This window comes from Saccostrea echinata, unplaced genomic scaffold, assembly GCF_033153115.1.
Source record: "Saccostrea echinata isolate AGI-Se365-2 ecotype Australia unplaced genomic scaffold, CSIRO_AGI_Sech_v1 ptg000030l, whole genome shotgun sequence".
NCBI lineage: Eukaryota > Metazoa > Mollusca > Bivalvia > Ostreida > Ostreidae > Saccostrea > Saccostrea echinata.
This window is the reverse complement of record NW_026889779.1, coordinates 5,934,476-5,959,340: the sequence shown is the minus strand read 5'-3', so window position 1 is coordinate 5,959,340 and position 24,865 is coordinate 5,934,476. Positions and strand designations below refer to the sequence as shown.

General features: G+C 35.1%; 1 protein-coding gene across 1 annotated transcript in view; it reads right to left on the bottom strand.

Annotated features, from left to right (window-relative positions):
* The window catches only part of LOC133197155 (protein furry-like), a 40,010-nt gene extending 15,447 nt beyond the window's left edge, over positions 1 to 24,563 (bottom strand). The window contains exons 1-40 of the mRNA XM_061333028.1: positions 24,343 to 24,563; positions 23,211 to 23,264; positions 19,239 to 19,375; positions 18,797 to 18,827; positions 18,611 to 18,661; positions 18,437 to 18,516; positions 18,145 to 18,228; positions 17,203 to 17,326; positions 16,945 to 17,082; positions 16,674 to 16,772; positions 15,361 to 15,518; positions 14,989 to 15,145; positions 14,789 to 14,878; positions 14,249 to 14,553; positions 13,984 to 14,124; positions 13,783 to 13,850; positions 13,544 to 13,662; positions 13,249 to 13,431; positions 12,947 to 13,039; positions 12,559 to 12,815; positions 12,099 to 12,272; positions 11,621 to 11,791; positions 11,167 to 11,316; positions 10,760 to 10,932; positions 10,369 to 10,480; positions 9,896 to 10,052; positions 8,084 to 8,238; positions 6,412 to 6,695; positions 5,955 to 6,205; positions 5,445 to 5,579; positions 5,083 to 5,354; positions 4,921 to 4,997; positions 4,614 to 4,779; positions 4,382 to 4,482; positions 4,080 to 4,259; positions 3,766 to 3,937; positions 3,457 to 3,667; positions 3,249 to 3,347; positions 2,876 to 3,110; positions 2,380 to 2,588 (exon numbers count right to left, since the gene is read on the bottom strand). Coding sequence (XP_061189012.1) covers positions 2,380 to 2,588; positions 2,876 to 3,110; positions 3,249 to 3,347; positions 3,457 to 3,667; positions 3,766 to 3,937; positions 4,080 to 4,259; positions 4,382 to 4,482; positions 4,614 to 4,779; positions 4,921 to 4,997; positions 5,083 to 5,354; positions 5,445 to 5,579; positions 5,955 to 6,205; positions 6,412 to 6,695; positions 8,084 to 8,238; positions 9,896 to 10,052; positions 10,369 to 10,480; positions 10,760 to 10,932; positions 11,167 to 11,316; positions 11,621 to 11,791; positions 12,099 to 12,272; positions 12,559 to 12,815; positions 12,947 to 13,039; positions 13,249 to 13,431; positions 13,544 to 13,662; positions 13,783 to 13,850; positions 13,984 to 14,124; positions 14,249 to 14,553; positions 14,789 to 14,878; positions 14,989 to 15,145; positions 15,361 to 15,518; positions 16,674 to 16,772; positions 16,945 to 17,082; positions 17,203 to 17,326; positions 18,145 to 18,228; positions 18,437 to 18,516; positions 18,611 to 18,661; positions 18,797 to 18,827; positions 19,239 to 19,375; positions 23,211 to 23,264; positions 24,343 to 24,528 — 6,039 coding nt within the window. The 5' untranslated portion in view covers positions 24,529 to 24,563. The remainder of the gene's footprint in view (positions 1 to 2,379; positions 2,589 to 2,875; positions 3,111 to 3,248; positions 3,348 to 3,456; positions 3,668 to 3,765; positions 3,938 to 4,079; positions 4,260 to 4,381; positions 4,483 to 4,613; positions 4,780 to 4,920; positions 4,998 to 5,082; positions 5,355 to 5,444; positions 5,580 to 5,954; positions 6,206 to 6,411; positions 6,696 to 8,083; positions 8,239 to 9,895; positions 10,053 to 10,368; positions 10,481 to 10,759; positions 10,933 to 11,166; positions 11,317 to 11,620; positions 11,792 to 12,098; positions 12,273 to 12,558; positions 12,816 to 12,946; positions 13,040 to 13,248; positions 13,432 to 13,543; positions 13,663 to 13,782; positions 13,851 to 13,983; positions 14,125 to 14,248; positions 14,554 to 14,788; positions 14,879 to 14,988; positions 15,146 to 15,360; positions 15,519 to 16,673; positions 16,773 to 16,944; positions 17,083 to 17,202; positions 17,327 to 18,144; positions 18,229 to 18,436; positions 18,517 to 18,610; positions 18,662 to 18,796; positions 18,828 to 19,238; positions 19,376 to 23,210; positions 23,265 to 24,342) is intronic.
* Positions 24,564 to 24,865: the final 302 nt, after the last annotated feature.

Here is a 24,865-nt window from a genome sequence, read left to right as displayed (position 1 = left end):
ATATTTCAATGTAAAACTTTGATCCTCCATTGTGGCCCTGCTCAATCCCCGGGGGTCATGATTTGAACAAACTTGAATCTACACTACCTGAGGATGCCTCCATATCAATATGACTCATCATGGCTTTGCTGTTCTTGAGAAGAAGATTTTTAAAGGTTTTTTTCCATATATTTCTATGTAAAACTTTGATCCTCCATTGTGGCCCCGCCCTACCCCCGGGGGTCATGATTTGAATAAACTTGAATCTACACTACCTGAGGATGCTTCCACCTGAGATTCAGCTTTCCTGGCCCTGTGGTTCTTGAGAAGAAGATTTTTAAAAGATGCTATTAATTTTTCACTAATTCTTTATTATCTCCCCTTGAAAGAGGGCGTGGCCCTTCATTTGAACAAACTTGAATCCCCTTCACCCAAGGATACTTTGTGGCAAGTTTGGTTGAAATTGGCCCAGTGGTTCTTGAGAAGGAGTTGAAAATGTTAAAAGTTTACAGACAGATGGACAGACAGACAGACGCCGGACAAAAAGTGATCAGAAAAAGCTCACTTGAGCCTTTGGCTCAGGTGAGCTAAAAAGTAGGTCACTGTGACCTACTTTTAATAAATATGTTTTATGGCCCCAAGATGCATCATCTTACAAGATTTAATGATTCTAAACCTCTCATTACTGGAATTAATGACTTTAATTGTTTTGAAAATGATTAGCCATTAAATTCAAAAAGTAGGTTAAGGTGACCTACTTTTTAATTGAGGTACTCCGAGGACCCAAGATACATCAACTGAAAAAGTTTGATGATCATAGGCCTTAAATTGTTCAAAATATGCCTCTGAATCATTTTGAAAAAGAATGACCACAAAATTTAAAAAGTAGGTCACCATGACCTACTTTTGAGTCAACATGACATGAGGTCCTTAGATGATCAACTGACAAGATTTGATGACCCTAGTCCTTATAGTAGGCAAAATATCAACATTTTAATAAAAATGTAATTTTTGGTCAACTTTGAAGTGACCTTGAGACCACGCCCTTTGCCCCAGGGTGATGCCTCGTATAATTTTTAATCTACAACATATCCTCATCCTTTTGTGTAAGTTTGGTGATAATCTGCCCTGTGGTTCTTGAGAAGATTTTTTAGCAACCAGTACTTTTGTTTCTATTTTCCTAATTATCTCCCCTTGTTTAAGGGTCACAACCCTAGTTTAAGTATAAACCGGAGCCCTTGGGCCAAGGATACCCTGTGACAAATTTGACAATAATTGGCCAAGAGGTTCTTGAGTTATGGCCCATATTCTAAAAAGTTTACGCACACCGCACAAATGGCCATAGCATTAGCTCTTTGAGCCCTTGGCTCGGAGGAGCTAATAAACAAACTGATTGATGAAGAAACGTTGCCCCAAATCAAGAGAAATAGGATGATTAGGGATCAACAAAATTATTAGTCTAGCCTCAGCAACAACTCATAAAGTTCCTGTACTTGCCAGTGCTAATACACTCTTTGTCACTATCACCAGGCTAAACAACATAATTATAGTATCCCCTAATCCCTCACACATTGGCCTTTCTTGGTCTATGAATAACATTTAATGTAAAAATATAAGGTATTTTGTCTCACTTTTACTTATCTATTAATGACAAGTAAACTTGACCAGTAAAAACTATAAAATACTTTTAGTACATGTATCATACATTAAAAATCCTTGTATAATTCCTTTTATCGTGGTATTTGATTTATTTACCTATCAATTACATTATTTTACAGTGTCTAATTATCACAGATGAATAGCAAAGGAGAAATAAGTCCTCTCAATTTCTCTACAGGATCAATAGAGCACTGCCTAGCACCAGAACTCTTGACCCAGTTGTCAAGAATTCACAAAAAAAACCACCATCATTGCTAAATACGACTTTGTCCCCTATTTGCCACCCAGATGCCCAGGAGCAAAAAAGAATATTTTCAAAGAATTAATGCATTTTCACCTTAGTCACCAGGAGGGCGGGGAATATGAAATTCAGAATTTTTGTTGTTGATATATGCTTTATGCTAAAATTGGTTGAAATTGGTTCAGCAGTTCATAGAAGAAGTTGAAAATGTTCAAAAGGTTATGACCAACAAACTATGCACATCGCAAGACGATGGACAAAATCAGATAGCAATAGACATATTGAAAATTTTGTTGACCAGTTAAAAACAAGCTATTTCTGCAGGATTCATACCTCAGTAAGGCACAATCAAAATGAGGCATATTTGAAATATTACACAGTGTCCCTATTTAAAAGACCTCTGCTGTAGGTCTGTAACATTAATTTTAAAATCTTCTACAACCCTTGCATTACAAAGTTTTCAATTTACAATGGACATAATATTTCATTTTGTGACTTACCCTCTCTAAGAGCTGTACAGCCAACAGAAACTCATACTCAAAATCAGACTCGAGCAGGGACACGGCTATCCAGAACATCTGAGCCATAATGGTAAGTTTGTCCTCTGTTCCACTGGTGTCAGCATTCTTCAGGGATTGGGCGCTTCGAGAGCGTGGTATGTTAGATCTCAGTCGGTCAATGTCAGTACTAGCTCGGAACCGGAGGTCAACTAACAAAGGTAATGATAAAGTAAACAATATCTTGTTAAAGGTAACCAAGTGTCAAAGTGTATGATCAGATGTTTCTAAACAGTGATATTAAAACAAAGTGAAATTTAGACTTGACTCACACCAGGATTAAGCACATCAAAAAAAAAAAAATTGAAGTTATAGTATTAACAGAGCCACTCTTTCTTAAAGAAATGTTAAGAAGATTCCTCCTTGAAATATTTATAAAGATATTTAGAACATCATTAACATCAAAGAGCATTAGAGTTCCTGTTAATATATTACTAACGGTGAGTAGATCTGTGAGGGGGACCAGTCACAGAGTAACTCGTGCTTCGTGCATGATGGGGAATACTAGTGGCTTGTCGTGGGGCCATCAGTGACCCCTTTCTACCCTCAGTGAAATCCTTAGCCAGGTTTGGAGTAGACATAAAGATCTCCCTCATGTAATCCATGGGACGCATCTCAATGTCCAGGTTGTCTACTGCAGCTTCCAGTGTCAGAATTATCTCAGTGACATAACCCTGTAATGCAAAATTAAAGTCTGAACAAACAAACACGAAATCTGGTGAAAAGAAGTTGGTATGCTATCTGATGATTGAAACTTTGCTATGCAATCTGAAGACAGTAATTTTGCTATACAATCTACTGAGTTTTCTGACCTGCATGTCTTCTCCCTGTTCTGCCACTGTCTCCACCAGACGAGACAAAATGTCTGATAACATCTGAGTGGTAGGCCTTATGTGAAGAGCTCGCAACACCTACAAGGTTTGAAGAACCATAGTTTTAGAGTCGTAAATCACATCCCGTTAAAGCAATGTTACAGTAAAAAATGAACAATCATACTCTTTGCATTCTTGTTCATTTTACCTGAAAGGATCTTCCAGCATAGTGTCTTGATGAGCATGACAATGCAAGTTGCAGAGCCACATGTGACCACCTCTGCTCGACCAGAGCAATGGGAGACAACTCTTTAAAGCACTTAACCACACACTTCAGGAAGAACTCCAGCTGGTATGCACTCTGAGTCTTCAGAGTTCTTGGTGTAATGTCTTCACAACTCCACAGTGGGCGACCACGTCTGTTTATAAAAAGTGTATTTTGTTAGTTTTACTGCATGCAAGCAAATAACACTCTCTCATATCCACAAATTGCGTCAAATATATGAACATATGTTACCTGCTCTCCATGAAATCTAAGATAGCTTTGACAATATCCTCTACTGTGTCAAATGAATCTGGGTCACTAAGTTGCTCTGCTGCTACAGCAACATCAGGAATCAGTGTCTGGTTGCTGTCCTTGCTCTCTACACTAATGGTGGACCTAGAGATTGGATCCTCCGTGCTGCTCTCTAAAATAAACATAGCAAAATAAGTATTTGGAAGAGTTGTTCAGGTGTAATTTTCCTGAATAAAATATTCTGTGCTATTAGAGTTTAAGGAAACTTATAAATTTAACTGAAATGAGTCTATTTTAGTTTTAATGCACATTACCCAGAATTCCAGGCCCTTCTCTATCTTCTGCTATAAGTTTGAGAGTATCTGAGATGTTACTACGGTAACCCAGTAACATTCTGGCAATGTTCTGACCTTCCTGTGCTGAGGCCAAGAGAATCAGATTTTCTAAAAGCTTCTTACAATGTTCATAAACCATAGCTCTCATGTGGTCAAGGCCTGCAAAAAAGGATATTCTACATGTAAGAAGCAGCTACTGAACAAATCAAAGAAAAGTACATGTGTAAATTTGAATATGACTGTGTTTACAAACTTTTTCTCCAGTAGATTTTTCTCCTTACCTAAGAAGATGACATGTAACATCAATGGCAGATGAGCTGACCAATCAATCTCTAGGCCATCTAGTACCAAGTCTGACAGAAACATTACAGCTATGTTGCTCCTGAAATGACAAACTTGACATTTACAATACATATTTACTGCAAGTAAGTTAAAGGTAACAAAAGAAATTTCAACTGTTTTTTTTTTCAATCTATTGAACTGTTTCTCTTTTGATGTTTAAGGCATACTTACCTGTGGAAACCAGGAGTTGGGTGAAGACTCTCAGGAAGAAATTCTGAAAGTGGAGCAAAATACCCCCCATAAGCTGGCATGGGTAGTGGATAAGGGACAGGTGATTCACTTCTTCTGGTCTCTGGAACCCGAGCGGGGGAGGGACCAGAAAGATGGATGTCCTCATCTACAGAGAATGTGTTAAATTAATTATCAATATCTGATCCTATCACCAACCATTCAAAATTTCTAAATGTTAACCTTGTATCACAGCATTATGGTTAACTAATCAGGCACTGATGAGACATTTAAGGACAAAGACATTTACCCAGCAGGAACTGATCCTGGGAGGAAGAGTTGCTGGAGACACTTCGTAGGGAGGTTGTGGATTCTGTTTGTGGTGTACTGAAATGTTTTGAAAGACAAAAATGAAATTATTTGTATCATTAACCAACAGTTGAAAAAGTCCCATACTGGTAGATTAACCAACCTATCACTTGGTAAGTCTTCATTGGCACTGTGTCGTTTTGTATGAAGTGTTCCCTTTTCTAGAGGAGCATCTGGGTGTGTCTCTAGTTTCTCATCATCTGTTGTGTTGATGGTGACTGGGTTACGCTTGGTCTGAGAGAGTCTGAAATACGGGGGTGTCTGAGTGCGCTCGATTGTCATATTCAGTGTCTCCACTGTCTGCAACTCATTCATCAGCTCATCAACCAGGCGCTCAGGTCGAGCTCGGCCCAAGTAACTCACTACCCTCTTTGCCTATATTTTGAAATCCATGTACATACATGTGTGACAACAAGAAAGGACTGGCTAAGAAAAATTTTGGAATAAATTCTGATAAAAGCTTACAAATGGCAGGAGTTCGGCAGCAGCCATGTTTGTTAGGATGACAAGGTAATGAATGATGACTCGTAGGTTATTTGGCCAGCCAATGACCAAAGCTGCCCACAGCTCTTCTATCTCCCGGTAGTGGTCATCTCCAAACTGAACAAAAAAATATAAAGAAGTACAAGTATCACATACAATCATACATAATGAAGCACACAGCTTCTTAAATATTATAAGATATGTTTGTGTGCAACAGAATGTTCATAGCAATGGAAAATTAAACCTTGAACTACATGTACATGTATTTGGTAACTTTGACTCATTTCAAATGAACATACAGTTTACCCTCAGATTGCTTAATACATGTATGATGAACATGATCAAAGTTTTTGATGGAGAGAGAAAACAGTACAGGTACATACTAAAACCAGTATGCCCATGAATATCATATGGTGGGCATAAAATCCAAAAGCTTAAATCAAGTTCAAGAAAGTGTGCAAGGGAAACTAAAATGTTAGAAAGGACACCTACCTTCACTGTGATGTAAAACAGATTGTTTAGCACCATTTTTGTGGCCTCCGGTGATCCCCATCCCTCCCCCTTCAGTGGAGGTTTGTATGTCTCCACCTGATTGTCATGGAGTCGAGTCAGGAAGTTAGTGAAAGGGCTGACCTGAGGAAGAGAGGGGTCAACCAGCTCCATATTGTGTAACCATGGTAACAAGTACCTCAACAGAGTTTGTCTGACAGATGGTTTTGCTGTCTGAAATCTGTGGGTTATTTCTAAAAGGAAGGGAAAAAAATCTTTAAATATTTTTTTTCTTTGATAATGGTTGAATAGAACTAGTGAAAGTATAACATGAATTTAAATTGATAAACTCTCAAATGAACATTTACAGGCTCCTTGCTTAAAAACGAAACTGATCTGAATTTCAAAGGAGATTTGAAGTGCACTTTAGACTCTACTAGTATTATCAAAAAATAATTACCAGAGAACATATCCAGTGTGATTTCTGGATGGAATTTGGCCAGTTGTTCTGATAGACTCATCTGAGCATGACAATAGGACACAGACAGAAAGATGTCGTTCAGTGGTAAACGAGCCTGGTTAACGTCATCTGCAGCGGATTCTGTGTAGAAAACAGGCTCCTGGAAGAATCGTGTGTCGAGGAGATGAAGAAGCTGTACTGCTGTCTCATGCGTCTGCATCCGTGGACTTCCAACATTCAGAAGGGCAAGGTTCAACATGGCAACATGATCACATGGATACTCCCTGAATTTTAATTACATTCAAATTTAACAATAATCTTCCATCATGCTTTTCATGTACACATAACATAGGTAATCAGAGATTACAGAGCTCACCTCAACGAATGTTGTCTTTAAGTAAGGCAAAGTCCCACACTAAACTAATAATCTAGGAGTGTGCATCCCTAGATGCAACATTTATGCAATTTTGGTCTGATAGGGCTTGCAGTTACTTGGGAATGGACTTATCTGAAAACTTAAAACTAGACACTCATTCAGAAAATGTAAGTCAAATCCAGCATCCGAAGCAAGTTTTGAGATTGTTCGTCCCTTGATGCATCATCCATGCAAGTTTGGTTCAGATAGGCCTTATAGTTACTTGGAAATGAGATCTGCTCCAAAAACTTTAATCTGGTCACTCATCCGGAAAATATAGGTCAGATCCAGCATCTGAAGCAAGTCCAGTAGTGTGCATCCTTAGATGTATCATCCATGCAAGTTTGGTCAATATAGGGTTTATAGTTACTTGGAAATGACATCTGCTCCAAAAACTTTAACCTGGTCACTCATCCGGAAAATGTAGGTCAGATTCAGCATCTGAAGCAAGTTCAGTAGTGTGCATCCTTAAATGTATCATCCATGCAAGTTTGGTCAATATAGGGCTTGTAGTTACTTGGAAATGGGGTCTGCTCCAAAAACTTTAACCTGGTCACTCATCCGGAAAATATAGGTCAGATCCAGCATCCGAAGCAAGTCCAGTAGTGTGCATCCTTAAATGTATCATCCATGCAAGTTTGGTCAATATAGGGCTTTTAGTTACTTGGAAATGAGATCTGCTCCAAAAACTTTAACCTGGTCACTCATCCGGAAAATATAGGTCAGATCCAGCATCCGAAGCAAGTCAAGTAGTGTGCATCCTTAGATGTATCATCCATGCAAGTTTGGTCAATATAGGGCTTATAGTTACTTGGAAATGAGATCTACTCCAAAAACCTTAACCTAGTCACTCATCCGGAAAATGTAGGTCAGATCCAGCATCCGAAGCAAGTTCAGTAGTGTGCATCCTTAGATGTATCATCCATGCAAGTTTGGTCAATATAGGGCTTATAGTTACTTGGAAATGAGACCTGCTCCAAAAACTTTAACCTGCTCCAAAAACATTAACCTGGTCATTCTTTAGCTGAAATTGCAGCATCTGAAACCTTGACTGGTACAATGAAGCACACTAGAAGCATCCTCCATGCATCTCTGACTAATATAGGCCATAGAAGTACTTGAAAAGAAAACTGCTCCAAAAACCTTAACCTGGGACGCCGACGCCGAGGGTATTACATAAGCTCCCCCAACTTCGTTGAGGTGAGCTAAAAATGCTACGTTAATTTTATAATGCAGTTTTCTACTATAGAAATTTACTTGGATTGAAAAACAGCTGCCAGGGCATTGAAGCATCCATCTGCGACTTCATTGGCTCCTGTGTAGCAACGGTCTATCACCCAATCCAAGAGCCCAAGGGTATCAGGGTTAAAGTCCAGCAGAAGTACCACTGTCTCTTTGGCCAGTTCATAGATCTGTGATAAAAATTAGAAATATGAAATTTTAATATGGTAAGAATATTGTCAACATTTACATACAGATTTCATTACATACAAGAAATTTAGTTATTATTATAACATTTTTTTTCTTTGCAATCAAACAAGAATTCAAAATGAATGTTTTTATGTGATGATTTTTGACTTCAAAGAATAAGTTTCAATAAAAGTAAACAAACTCATCCTTTTCTGTATAGATGAAATCATTTAAGATCTTTGCAACTTTGACAATGAACAGAATCAGTAGATATTAAAAATATGTCACTTTATAACTATGAATGAACTTTCTAAAAAGCTGCAAGATACATTTTCTACCTCTGATATCAAGTAATTTAGTGTATATTTACAAATAATTGATAGCAGTCAGAAAGTATTGACATACTGTCATGCTTACAAATCAAATAAAGAAAGAAAATTTGGTGGAATTACAAAGAAAGTAAGCACATTGTTGAACATAAACTGTGATGGGAAATGCATTTCCTTCTTTTGTTAATGAAATTAACATTTTGATTTAAAAAACTGAAGCATTTACATAGCTCATGCAGGAATTAAACATTTTTAAACATGTAATTTGCAGAAATCATTTTTTTGGGGGGGGATCGAAACAAAAGCCGTGGCAGATATAAAGATTAAACAAGATCTGGTTTTTCTTATTTTCAACTAGTTATACAGTATTTTCTTTTACTTGTTGTGAATAGAGTTAATTGGGGTCAATTATGCCTATATCTTTAAAGAACAATTTCAAGAAACACTGAAAAATTGAATATCAACCAAAAAATAAAAAAAAAATGAACAAAAAACACTTGTGAAACTAAAATACAGAGGGAGCATTCCACTGTACAGAAGCCTACAGAAGAAGACAAGACATGCTCTGCTTACCTGCTCTTTGATCTGCGTTAGCAGGAGACAATCATAGAATTAGTAATGCCCACTCACCCTTCACTGATTTCTAACACAGACAACACAATCTACTGTTGAATCATTTTATTTTGTGGGGCCAATTTTTGTGGATTGTTAAAAATTTACAGGTGTGTGGTGACATGATTGTGGGAGAATGTCTTGTTATGCATATAAAACATGTCACCTGCAAGAATATCAACCTACATGTATGTTCAAGTTGGAAATTTGTGGGTGAGGGGTACCCACAAAAATTAAACCCTTATGAAATATAATGATTCCACAGTGCCCTTATGTACATGGAAGCTGATTGTGTCATCTGCCTAAAAACCATAAACCACACACCCAGCTACATTCTATTTTTTTTAAAAAAAATCTTATGTGATATAAATCTTAATTAATGGTGAACTGTACATTGCAAATGACCCACACTTGTTAGATGAATGATGATTGATATAAGGAAAACTACTAATTCCTCTTTTTATCTGAAGCATAATGGCTACAAATTTTAACTATATGATGCTTAACCATGGTAATAACATGTATTTTTACCGTGTTAAAAAATTGAATTATTTATTTCTTAATTGTTCATCATAGTTGTAAAAGAATATTGTGTTTTTGCAGATACTTGTATTAGTCAACTCAAGATATGTGCACACATTTAGAGTTCTAAAATTTTTACGTTAGTAAAAAAAAAATAAATTATACATACATGTACATGTATAAATAAGAAACATACCCTGTCTTCATGTGAACTCAGCAGCATGTGAGCCCATTTATAGATGTAGCCATCATCATTCAGACCATTGGGATCAAATACAGGACCACAACACAACACAGCAGACATAGCTCTGACTGCAGACAACTCTAACTCAGTTATCTCCTCCTTAGATACTCTGTTGTTGAGAAAAGAAACACCAATTCTAAGTACAGTCAAACCTCATTATCACAAACTTTATAGGTCAAAAAGAAAAATTCCAGATATCTGAGGATTCAAGATATGAGCTAAAATACATAACGTAATAGAGTCTGGAACTTCCAACTAAATTCAACATATCCATGGTATTTAAGATACCAATATCCGAAATGCCAATGTTTAACCATACTTTTTTTCAGATAGACTATTATTAGAGGAAGGTGACGGTATTTACTAAATCAGTTGAAATACTTATAAGTACAGATAATGCAACAAGTTAACAACAGTGGTCTGACCTTCTGTCTGTGGAATCTCCCATAGTATGACTGAACTTGCCACTCCAATTCCCAAACAGATGAAAGAGACTGTACCTCAGGTCTCGGGTTAATAAGGAACGCTTGTACTCCACTGGAAAATAAAACACACAATGAGTATGCAAACTGCAAAGGGATTGAGATACAGTCTAACCTCATTATCTCAAAATTATGGCCGAGGAAAAAACCTCATTATGTCCAAGGATTCAAGATATTGAGGTTAAAAAACATAAATAAAAAGTGGTTGGGACTTGCAACTCACTTGGACTTATCAATGGTATTTGAGAAATCAATGTTCGAGATTCTACACTGTAATTGCTTCACTGCAGACTTAACACTAATAGTGCAACAAAGACAAGCCTGTTATACATACTTGGAGTATGACTGATGAGTTCCCGTACAAAGCGACTGAAGTGAAGTCTGATGTCCTGTAAATCTGGTAGATTTCTGTCACTCTCGCTCTCCAGATACTGACGAGCTCCATCAATGTACTCTACGAATGTCTTATTTAGGCAGTGTTCCTCCTTGTCTATCACACCAGAGTCCCTGAAATCATCATATAAATAATCAAAGTCCCAAAAAGATATAAGACATAAAAAGACATCTTTAACATTGTTGAAAACCAGATTTGATCATGATGCAATCCTTGATGGAAAAATGCCACAAAATCAACCATAACTTTCGAACTATTGTCTTTAGAAGCCATTTTCATATTTACTTTTAATTAACTTTAGTTGCCTTTATGTCACTTTTATAAGTTAAATAATTAATTGTTCTTACGCTTGGGCAAAAGTCTTATTAGCAGCCATCAGCTCAAATATATGAGCTAGCTGAACTCTAAGAACATCCTTCTTTCTTCTCCGTTTGAAGTTCCCCTCCTTCCGATCTATAGCCTCTTTCAAAAACCCCACTAGTTCATCCATCAGTTCTCTGAAAACAGTCAGCAAATATATCTCAGTTTATTCTTCATCACAAGTATACATAATATTACATGTATAGTGCGCACTGGTGGGTAATGCATATGTATGCTTTACATTACATCACAATGTAAAGAGTGAACTATTTGTATAACGTTGTGGTAATTCCATAGTTGTGCAGTATGAGAGTGAAATAACTTTTAAGTATGATTTTAAAGAAAACTAATTCTCAAAGCATCTGCAATGTTTCCTAATTTTTCTTTTTACTCATTCCTCAGAGGAAGAAATTATTTCTTTTTTTTTTCTCTTTCAGATACCTGAAAACTGCAGGGTTTGTGTATCCCAACCCATTAACAATGGTGTCCCTCATATCAATGTTCTCACACTTCATAAGGGGGACTAACATCTGGAAAAGGGCTGTGGCCGAGCAGGAGTTACTGTTCTTGATGCTGTCACTTTTGTCTCCTCCAGAACTGTCTGGGGAAGATCTGTCATAGAAAAATCACAAAATTCTAATTAATGGTCATTGACACCATTCACAAGTTAGGAATTGCATTGCAAGAATAAACACAAGAATTGAAGAGGATACAGGACATTTCATTCAACCAGTCACCCAGTCTAGTTGTGTTTTAAATATTGGCATCATCTTCTATTAAACATGTAATTGGAATTAGATTTTACTTGAATACCCTGCTATAAAGTCACAAATTATTGTTACATTTGGTAGTGCCCACTTCAGTGCCTGTAAATCAAGTTTTGCTGCAAAATAACAATATCAGTATCAAATGTACTTACCCTGGGTCTGGTGATGCACATCTGAATTGAGAAGGAATTCCCTTTTGGGCCACAGCACAAGCCAGAATGACATAGTTCTGCCATAACTCCATGACCAGGTCCTTTTCTGTTGTTGGCTTCTTGTTTGATGTGCCGGAACGCAGCAGAGATGTACGGTTCTCATTTATCATTGTACTACATTAAAATGATTAAGTAATCACAAATGGTAGAAAATTAAAAACTTTTGACTGCATTATAAATATATTCAATTACCTATTTGCTAGAGATTTTCTTAAATGTAAATTGAATATTCTGATTCTTTAATTTAATTTAATTAATAAAGTGGGCTCACAGCAAAAGAATTCACTTTAAATCTGCCAAATAACATACATGTAGCACATGATTCTAAATAAAGAGATACATGTAAATGTATACAGCATACATATTTAAAGTAAAACATTGACTGGATTGTCTAATTTACCTGGGCTCCAGCAGTGTGTAGACATTACTGAGTCTCGTGAACACAATTGGCCATGAGGCTCCCACAGCATGAGGACAGACGGTCATTCCAAAATCACTGGACACAAACATAGCCACACATCTCATCCATGGACTGACCTTTCCTGCTGTCCAGTGTCTCTCCTGCATTTTGGGGTCAATGACAGTGGGATTCCAGACTGAGGCTGCCCGGTCAATAATCCAGGTCAGGTCAATGTTTGATGATGTCATAATCAAAGACTAGAAAAAGAAAATCATCAATCTCAAGTGAAAATTGTGCTGAGTCTTTGCAGCAATAATTTTTTTTAAATAGAGTTAATGAAAACTGCAACAGATGAAACAAAGCAGATCGTGCATATAATACTGAATACCTTTTCTGAGTGAGGAAGAGATGGCAGCAGTCTCTTGATGATATCACCACATGATCTGTCAATCATCTCCAGCAGACAGGGCTCACAATTCCCCTGAAATATCATGACATGTACACTTAAAAATATCAATATTCCCTAGAGATATGGCATAATTCAAGGGTAAATGGAAATTACTTTGTTTTAATCTGCAATGTCTGATTACAAATTAGTTATACAATCATATGTTCATGTACATCTTGAAGAATAACAATTTCTTGCTAATAAGAATGGGTGGTTGTTGATAGAAGCAAGTTACAGAGTACCTGTGTATTAGCAGAGTTGAAGATATTTCTGACTTCTTTGAGCAGATGAACAGCAAGTTTACGAGTGACAACTCTAGCACTGCACATCATGACCAAAGCCAGTCCCTCTACCTCATGGAGCACGCTCAGATCCGTTACTTCCTGTCTTATTAATACCACATTACCATCTCCTGAACTCTTATCCTAAAGTTTAAAAGAAAATCATCTTCACTGTTCTTTTTTTTATACATATATATCTAAAGACAAATCTTTTTCAAGCTAAAATTGTTTACAAATGGAAGAAGTTTGTGTTCACCTTGTTCGTGTTCATGCTAGCCTTCCACTGAACCAGAAGCTGCATCAAAAGACGAAGTGAGCTGTCCAACAATTGATTTGTCACGTCACTGATCTCCTTCTGGATGAACATCACAAAACCTTCAAAGGATATGTAAACGAGCATTAAACTTTAAAGATATGTATTATGAGTAAGAGCTTTATCCATCTTTTTATTCTTAAATGATAATTTTGCATACATCAAATTATTAATCTGTTTACCTCTGATGACATTTTCTCTCCATGAAGCTGACTCCAACATCAGATTCTGCAAAGCTTGAAAGGCATGGCTAAAAACAGAATACAATCTTTATGTACAGACATGTACTTGGGAATGATTTTAATAACTTAGATCAGCCTCGAGTTTATAAACCTGGACTACTGCCCATGTCCATCAGTTTTCACAGGACTATTTCTGCTTACCCTTTCAATGTATCATCCACATGTACTGTTAATCTATTCAGCATCTCTACAAGCTCCATGGGTGACATTCCATCTGGAATCAGGCGAGGAATGGCAGCGATGCAGGTTCTGAACAACTCTATCTTTGACTTTCTCTCTCCCCTATATGCCATTGAAAAAACAACAAATAGGTTACCAATAAAACCTTTGCTTATTTTGTTTTAAATTTTATTCCTAACTACCACCACTTGAATTTTTTTAAATCAAAAAATTCCACATTACTAACCCCATCAAGACTTCTGGCTCCTTGCCAACATTTTCTGTTTTGGTCTGCAGGAGTTGTCTGCCCACTTGTAGATCCAGTGCCCTCAACATGGAGTCAAAGGCTTTCAGCATGTGGGGGTAATACTGAGCTATCCCAATACTCTTGGCTGTGGTGTCTGTCAGCATCTTGTTCAGAAAGGTTCGCTTGACCCTGACTGTACTTCCTGAGGGGAGAGTAGCCTGTGCCTGGGGCATTGGTGGGTCTCCATCCTTCTGTTGTAGGCTATCCGCTATCACCAGGAAAGCTCGCAAACCAATATTCATCCTCTGTTGATCATAATACATGTACATGTATTTCAATAAGTACAGATATATAGATTAATAACTTTTTATCACAATCTTTAAAACTCCATGTATTACATTTATATAGGATGACATAAATATTGTCTTATATAAGGTCTTTATATAGCATTTTCAAGTTTTTTTGATTGAACAAGTCTTTAATCAAATATTTATTGAATAGTTTTTAATTGATTTAGTCATGATTGATATAATGTCTAACCTCTGGTCCATGGGACAGAAATATTTTGGCAGGTCTCCCAACACAAAGTAGATCAAAAATGATTTCCTTCATGGCAAAATCCAACCTTTCCTGTGAATTTTTAGTTTTTTATTAAGTACAACTTTTCCCAATAATTATATACTGTACATTTGTACAATCTCTCCTTCTCTTCATGAAAAACAACAAAATTTGGGGCCTACCTTGGCAATAAACTGTATGATTTTGACAAAGTAATTCAAGGGTACATCTTTGGGTGTGACGACCTTTGACCCCTTGGGAAATAAGCTGCTGACGATGCTCTGTAGACGACTGTGTGTTACACTGTTACTCTCACACTTGATCCTCACCATGTAAACCCTGAACAGTGTCATAGAAAAACAATATTTATATACAAGTACATATACATGTACGTATGTCATAAAATCTACATGATGTTATCATCATTCAAACTTTAACAGTTTGTCATTTTTGTTCTTGTATATTTCATTAGACCTAGCACACTAAATGGATAATTTTCCCCGCAATATGTTATGAAAATCAAATATAATTCCCACTGAGAAGAGTTATCTTACCATAGAAGCCTGTGTAGAGAGTCGAGGGCCATTCTGGAGCTCTTGGGGTCCCTGGACTTTAGATGTGACAGACAAGTGGTGAGGAAATACGGCCAGTTATTCAGGAAGAACTGTTTCTGACTGACACACAGGAGGCAAGTCACAAGTGGAAAGACTTGCTGTAATAGAGTCAAACAAAACAGAATCAAGTACTGTATATCAACAAATTTTCACGACATCTTATTTTCACAAGATAGGTGTTTGGTATTTATATGTGAGACAAAATTTTCACAAATTCTGGTTACCGTTTTACATAATTTTTACTCATGGAGATAAACCAGAGAATGAATTTTTCGTGAGCAGACCATCAAGTTCTTGCAAATGTGATTTACAGTATACACTTCTAAAAGGATATAACATGTACAGTGTATGTACTACTAGCCTTGCACTCAATGCATGGAGGCTTACAATCTAATTCAAATTAGATGTTCCAAATCCGCTACCACTTCTCAAACATCTAATAGCATCCCACTAGGGGTTACGCCAGAGTGACCTTTCGATTATGAATAAACATAAAAATTTTGGCCAATCAGACTCAACCTTCTGTATACAATTCTAAAATTAGTTCCACGACTACATCTTTACATTATTGATGCTCAGTAGACTCTCTTACGTTGAATTAAAGTACTTTTGGTATAAATTGAATGTAATATAGTACGCCAATCTGGCATTCTCACCTGAATAACCAAACGAAAATGCACAAACTACTATATATTCCGCATGTCACATTCATATATATCACCGTCTTTACCATGCATATTTTGTTTACTACAAAACCCCTCGGGCATTTAGGTTTGGCAGTAAAAAAAGAAACGCATCCGAACCATAAGCCAATTTAAGATTTCAGAGACGGCGATTTCATTGGGTAATCGAAAGGTTGCTCTGACGTGACCCCTAATGGGATGTTCTTAGATGTTTGAGAAGCGGTAGCGGATTCGGAACATCCAATTTCAATTAGATTGGGAGGCTTACATGTACATCTAATAAACACACTATTTCAAATATGCATAAAATATATACTAGATTTTCTTGCTGACTTTCCATCCACTCCAATCATTCTCAATTAAAAATCAAAGCTGGCTCGAAGGAGGCACCATGCTATGCTGTACTATACAACATAGATATATAGCAAATGTCCAAGGACATTTAGTTCTTCATTTTTGTAATTTGTCATAATCACTAATCCATTGTGCTGTTTTGTTGCAATAAGGGGGAAATATAGTTTTAAGCTTTTTATTCCACTCATTATAAACATGTTTAACTGTACTACTTACACTGGAGTGTTTCTTTTTCATGGTCATGTCTACCACAGGTGTATACAACATCTCCACCAAGTTCTTCAGCACAGGCACATTCACCTCATTCTTGGCAGTCTAGTAATACAAACCAGTAACTACTTTCATGACTATAAACTATAAATTGCTTTAATATTCCACATCATCATTTTTTCGATAAATCCAGTGTAACATGATTTAATTTTCGGAATTAAATTTAACTTTCAAGATTTAACTTACAACAGCCAGTATTAAGCATAGGTATACTTACTCCTGCCACAGGGAGAAGAATATCTACAAACAATGCAGCCAGGGCATGTTTGATTTCTCTGTCCTTGACATCCAGGAAGTAATGACCAAGGTCATGGAGGAATGACACACATGCCTCAAAGTCCTCAATAGGATGCATCTGTACAGAAAACATCAAAACTTCAGTTTCTTAAAGGTTACAAAGCTCCTATAATTTAACTCATTATTACTTTGATGTTGTGTAAATGAGGTTATCTAAGAGTATATTTAGGTCACTGACCTTGACCCTGAAGTATTTGAGGCCATTCAGCAGACTGATTATACTCTGAGCTGTGTAAGGAGTCTGATCTCTCAGCTTCAGTTCCTTCCATTCATTTACAAAGTGCTTCCTTACAGACTGAAATCTGGTGTGAATACAAAATCAGTAGTTTGAAACTTTGCAGATTTTTTTAAGGATTTATCGCCATCACATATTGTTGCTTACTAACAGTATCTAGGAATTGTGTCACTGTGTCAGATGTCATGGACAACACTGAAACATGTCTATTCAGTTTACATTATTTGATTTACTGTAAACATTTAAGGAATGTTTTTAAGTTTTGTGTGAGTTATTGGTGTGTAAATCACACAGACTTGTCACGTAGGCATATTTCATGAAGCACGCTAGCGCTTCATGAAAAATATGCCTACGTGCAAATCTGTGCGATTTACACACCAATAATTCACATTAAACTTAAAAACATTCCTTATACACGTATTTACATTTTACACGTTTAAATGCACCAAAAATATACTCAATGTTTGAATTTCTCGCTGCCCTATATCGTCATATTTTTATTAATGTCTCTGTAGCTTCCTTGTGACGTCATTTTAGCGCGAGTTTCTCCATGTATATTTCTACGCGTGAGTATACACAAAAATGGTCTTCAAATCAATTTCACAGTTGGCTTAGTAGAAAAGCATAGCAAATGTAAATATTATATGTTATACACATGTAGCAATATTATGACAATTGTAATACTCAAGTCATAATAAAATGTGGCAGTTGAACAAGAAATTACTTATTATTAAGGGACTAGTAAAAATTCACGACTGTGCTGCTACAAAGGCTTAATTTTAAAAAATAATTGTATAATTTTTTTAAGAGGTTGTGCAACATGTTAGTTACATTTTTCATTATTCGAGACAAACTAATTTAAGGGAAACAAATAGATTGATATACCTTGACTGAGCAAGCACTCCAATAACCTCAGCGTACAGGTCAGCAATTACACTTATGTTCTGTGAGTTTGGATTGGCTTGTATCCTGCAATAAACATCACATATTATCTAGTACATCTTCTGTTTCATCATGTAAGGTTCTTTATTCCTTTATAATTGATTTTTTTGCAAAGAGAGTAATTATTAATAACTACTTTTAAAAATATTTCCTTTGTAAATGACAATCAAACACATCAAAGAGAAATTAGTTTAGACAGTAAAATATCCTGTATTAATAAAGGCCTGGTGCTTACCCATCCTTGTACTTGAAATGTCTGAAGGCCTGTTTGATGATGTATATCACCAGGTCTTCATAGCCAGGGTGAAAATTTAGCTGCAATACAAAATTTCCATAAAATATACCTAAAAAAATAATTTCAAAATTTTGAATACAAAGCATGGTCCAATTAATGTGCTTTTTTTATTACCTTAGCTAAGACTTCAATGAGTACAAGGCAGTAAACAAACTCCACAGCCAGCTAATAAAAGCAAAACATCCTCATATTAATTACTGTAATTAAGAGAGCAATGTATATTCAATGACAGAAATACACAGAAAAAAACAGGGAATCATCTATGAGTGTCAAATGTATGTAAAATATGCAATTACTTACATCCCTCCTTTCACATAGAAAGTCCTTGCTCCTAATAAAGAACATCAAGATTAGTACATTTATAGCAGCAAACTTTACTCTCCCAATTTCTTTATTGTGTTAATTTACATCTAGGTATTAGCCATTAGTAAAAATTTTCTGCTTTAGTTTAAAATAACTGAATTTTGCCAATCATTTATTTAGCAAAATACTCCTTACGTTTCATCATTTAATATCTTAACTGTCCATTTTCTGAAGCTCTGGTCTATAAATCTACAATAACATGTAATTGTTTCATCACATTCTTTACTTTGTAATGAGAAAGTGTCTGGTTTTTTTTTTTATTTTTCATATACCCTTTACTTATGTGCACTTTGTCATGGGTCAAGCTGAGTAGATCAATACCAAATAATTTTATATATAAGAGTATTTCCTAACAGACACTTTAATATATATGACATACCCTTTACTCCTGTGTCTTTGTCGTGAATCAAGTTGAGTAGATTCGTCTATCAGGTTTTGTTTCTCAAACCATCGGAAAAGACTCTGTAAGATGGAGGGAAGACTCTGCTCGGCTACACATCCTAAAGCTCCTAGAATCTGTAACAAAACAAAATAGATTCATAAAAACTACACAAAAATACTAGTAGACTTAGATATTATCATTTACAGATACAAACACTAAATCACTGCCATATTAAAAATAATATAGTAAATGTTTATGTACTTTTTTTTCAATTTTGTGCTGGGTACTATGAATGGTACCATACACCATTAACCTATTTACAATGTACAGATGTATCAAAGACTCTATCTCATGTCCTGACTGGGATAAGGTTATGGAGCATTTCACTGACTGGATATAATACTGAGGGATGGAAATAGTTATATCTAGGTTTTGACTGCATGGATCTACCAGGTTAGTATAAACAGATACACTATTAAGGTGTTTATCTTCTGTACATGTGAGGGTAAATTACACTAATTAAAATATGGGATAAGAAATCTTTCATATTGTAAATATTCCCCTGCAATATCTTTGTACACTTTTTGTTCTGCATTAATAATACATTTATGTTCGCAAGAACATAATGTTCCTCTATACATAAGTAATCATCTAAGCTTCAAATACATGTCAAATCAATAGTAATCATGTCTAAGTTTAGCTTACTTCTACAAATAGCTCAGATCTTGACTCTTGGTACAAGCACACTCTATCATTGTAAATGACAACATTCAAAAGACAAATACTGCAGCTTAAAATGCTTTGTCATCTTAAAAGGTCTCAATACCACCTCAGGTTTATTTTTAGAAGTTTAAACAATGATCTGAATTGTTCAGAAAATTGAATGTGCAAGTGTAATTGATTTCAAATATGAAGTGTTTCTGTAAAATTGCCAGTCAACAAGTTCCCTCAATTGACAAAGGCATTAGTTAATTAATTACAGCATTTATAAGCATTTTCCATTATATAACATTCTTGGTCTTGTTACATTTTCCTTAGGCCAAACAAAAAAATATGTGTGATTCCAGTTACACTTCCAAAAAAATTAGGGTAGGTAGGTAGGGATTTTTTTTTTTTTTTTTTTAATGATTTTCTTTATTTTTTCCTAAATAATACCTATCACTGCTTTGCAAATGGCATTTAGATGTGGTGTGATAATATACTAGTCAATATTGGTTGGGGACACCTACATGCTAGCTTGCTTTGGATTTAACACTATTAAACACTTGCACTATGTTTTGCAAGGAGGCCGTCATTGCTGAAACTAAAACTTAAACTGAATCCATTGATGGAAATTGGGGGAAATTCCGGAAAAAATATGAAAATTGCCAAAAAAAAGTTTAGGGACGGGGGTATAAAATAGGGAAGGTCGGGTAACCGGAACCACACATATTTTTTTATTTGGCCTTATTCTGAGGAATCATCGTTTGTGAGGGACCAGTGTTATGGATTTAAAGGTCACACTAACCAACAAATTAACATCCTTAAAAAACAACACTGCCATCATGAATTCATCAAGTTCATTGAATATTCTGTATTTATCAGTTACCCACAAAATTACATCCCCACGACCTAGTAAAATTTTGAATACCCATAAACTTTGACAATCCCCCCCTCCCCACACACACACAAATTAAAATGATTCCACAGTATTTCATCAAAAATTATCATAATAAACTCTATATTTCAGAGGACTATATTGCTTGAGGTATGAAATCTACTGATTATTAATGATTTACAAGGTTCTGTTCTGCATAACAAATTTCTTTCATCCCTGTGATCTTCAGTGTTCCTTAATAAAATTATGGACATTACACAGCTACTAATCAAAACAATGCTTTTTACATCCACAAATGAAGTTTGAAGATTGCATGTTCACAAGCATGTATTTGTGTCTCTGCAATATATCTCAAAAAAAAAAAAAAGCTAACAGATTTGTTTTTTAAATTTCAGAAAAAGAGATGCACCCTAGAGCAAGAAAGAATTGATTTGGAGGAGATCTCAAACAAAAGAAGGAAGTTTGACTAGTTTCCTGATTTATCTTCATCAAGGACGATTAAAACAATAGCAATTACAGTGTATAATTAAAGGTAATATGGTTTTTTTTATGCTATACATTTATATGGAGAAAAAAAACTGTCAGGTTGACAGAGATGTGAAGCTTTAACAGCTCTATATTTTGTTTAAGTATTAACACAGGCAAAGATCCTGCATTGCTGCCCCTTTCTCGCCACAGAGAGATGAAAGAAGATTTTGAGCAGGATAATTTTAAGGAATTTTAAAATTAACAATCAGCAATATTACAAGAAACATGTTTCCAGTTAGTTTGAAACTGGAGAAAAAAGCTTATAAACTTTATCATGAAAATTCACATATATCAGTTACTGCAGAATAGTTTTAGCCCAAAGAGGAATAATGCTGGTTTGACTTCATGTTCACTGCAGAAGCAAACTTCTTCTGCCACATTTGAAGCCTAAAAAGGTACCTCATTTTGAAAAATCAGTTATGATATCCTTCATTCTTTTGAAAATGAAAGAAAATATTTTTAAGTGATGATAACCAACCAGTTTTCAAAATTTTGGGTATTGCAATGCAGCCACTTTCTATCTGGATATGTCACGGTAGACTGCAGAGATTTTAATGTGTTTTTCTATGATTTTACACTTATTATAAATGCTAGTTTTGGTTAAATTAATACTATTAAAAGTTATCATCTTTATCTAACACTTTCCTTTATTATAATTTTTATGTACCGGGGAAATATTATAATACCTCTTACCAAAATTGTCTTACTGAGTCTAATTTACAAAGAAAGCAATGGAAAAAATATGCTTTGTATTTCGGTTATTGTGACCTCTCTGCAAAGAATTTTGGTCAAGAATGAAGACAAGCCAATATCTGATCTATAACAGCACAATTCATTCCCCCAAACTTTGAAAGAAACTTTGTACTACGGTACAAAAAATTCATTAATCAATACAACATCTGTTTTTACCCAACCTCATTAAAGAAAGAAAGAATTTATTTTTGAGTGTAAGGCCCAAAGTTCCCAAAGAAGAAAAACAAAAATGGTTAACATCACATTAATATGTAACATTTGTTTATTAACATCAAGGCTCCAATGAGCATTGAGGGTTTTTTGTATCTTTTTTTTTTATCAGTACTTAACATGTTGTCAATGAACCAAAAAATAGAAATTACTTTTGCATGTCTATTACCAAAAAAAAAAAAAAAAAAATCATTGGCAAAAATTTTTTTCTTAGGAAACACCAGCAATATTTTGAAGAGATCCACAAGTATTACATGATGAAAACAATTTCTGATTCAATACCAAAATTACAATGTACTTACCGTATATACTCACCCATAAGTCGTTTTTTTTGGGAGTTAAACTTTGGTCCAAAGCTCTTTATCTGACTAATATGTGAGTTATAAAAAGATTGGTATTTTAACGGGTCAATCCCTCTAATTTAAGCTAAATAAAATACAAACGACTTATAGCCGGACCGACTTATAGGCGAGTATATACGGTATTACCGAAGATAAAGCATCAAGAAGAGGCAACAAAACATTAAAACAGGATCCAAAATTAACGCATTCAAGAGGCTCCTGAAAATTTCTCAGACTACACAAAATTAATGAATTTGAACTCCTTGCCAGCCTGCCATCATTTTGTCAATAATTCTCTTTACTAGGGCAAACAACAAAATGCTATTGTTGTGGTTTTTTAATTATTCTATAATTAATAATGGAATTGCTCAAATCTCAACATAATCTCATCACATTTCCTAATTCTTTGAAGTCAAGAGTGCATTTTGATTTTCAAACTATCAACTTCAGAAAATTAAGACCAAGTACAAATCAAACAATAACCTTGTTCAAAATGTGCTTAATGAAACCTCATACAGCTATAACTACATATGTACTGACCTGATCAAACTGTGTGTCCTCACCTCTTTGTAATGACTTTGCCAAAGGCTTTTCCTGTAATTTAAGAATATCAAAACTTTTAATAAAAGTAGGGTTAAGCTTTAATATGTAAAATATGTGTGTTGATGTGTTGGTGTGATAAATGTGTCACAGCCTTGTAAAGCATAAGTTGAAATAAAATGCTGCTGGGTTTCTATAGCCATATATTTTTCTATCAATGGAAAATAAACAATAAAGGGTTACCTGAAATATGATTAATTCAATTCAATTCCATTTACTGACATCGCCATGTTGGTATACAGTCAAAATAAGAAATCAAATGACAGACAACAGAAAAAAAGAAGAAGAATATAACATAATTGCATGCAATTCAGTTTTACACAATTCCTTATAGTCCCTGGATTTGTTTTCTCTGCATAAAGCATTTATCTAAATAAATACATAAACGTTTTTTGTTATACATAAACGTTATATAATAATTACGGGTGAAATAATAAACATTTTCTCACCCCACACACACATGTAGGTGCACCATTTAAATTTATAAATTTGGGATAATTTATCAATTACTTGATTTAATAAAATGATTTGAAAGTTATTAAATAATAATTGCATGAATACTAAGAAATAATCCTACAATTATTTCTTACCATATATTCCTTGACTTTTAAATCACAGATATTGCAAGATAAAGCTGTGTTAGGGAGAGAGAAAATCCTCTTTCCCCAAGTCCAAGGTCGATGAGAGGGAGAATTAGTAATGGCGCAAATACCCAAAGGACAGACACAGACACTAGTTTGATCACTTACACCCTTACTTGCAATGACCACTCACCCGTATGAATGAATATGGCAGTAAATGAACATAGTAAATTGCATATTGACAATTAAATTTAATACTTACTATAATAATAAATGACTTAGGAGAAATACTTGAAAAGGAAGGAATTTAATACAATTAAGGACAAGTGAACAGAAGTCACTGTTGTCTACTTACATCGGGAAAATACATGCAAATAATGTTTCTTATTACTTTATCTTGATCTAATACATGTATAATGTTCAGAATACAATAATCTTCTTCAAATTGTGTCATTTACTGTAGAATTCCACTAGCATCCATTAAAACCTACCAATGGTTCTGCCACCACCTGTTCAACTTTCTTCTCTGCAATGGAACAGAACTGTAGGAACAGGGTTTGTAGAGTATACTCCCCTGGCTTCACTGGATCCACCTCCACATTTCTCCCTAGATCTCGTCGCCATGGGAACCTGATCACATGCACATGACCACTGTCATGGCTGTCTTTCCTTTCCATACTTAAAGGACTACTTTTCCATTTTCATCTAGAATCTATAAAGAGTAAAAGGATCTATAGATGTAGGGTTTTTCCATAACATTCCATTATAACATTTCCTTTATGCTATAATCTAAAAAAAGTTGTTGGTTATATTTGAAACAATCAAAACTCAAATCCAAATACATGTGACCAGAAAAAAAGTTTTTTCTACATTAATTGAATTACAAAATTCATCTAATGCAACCCTTCCCTATTTTCTTTCTCATATCTTTAATTTACAAAATTATAATGTAATAATTTGGAAGAACTTCTATATAGTCTGAGAGTGTGTGAAAAATAAGCACTTGTCCACTCC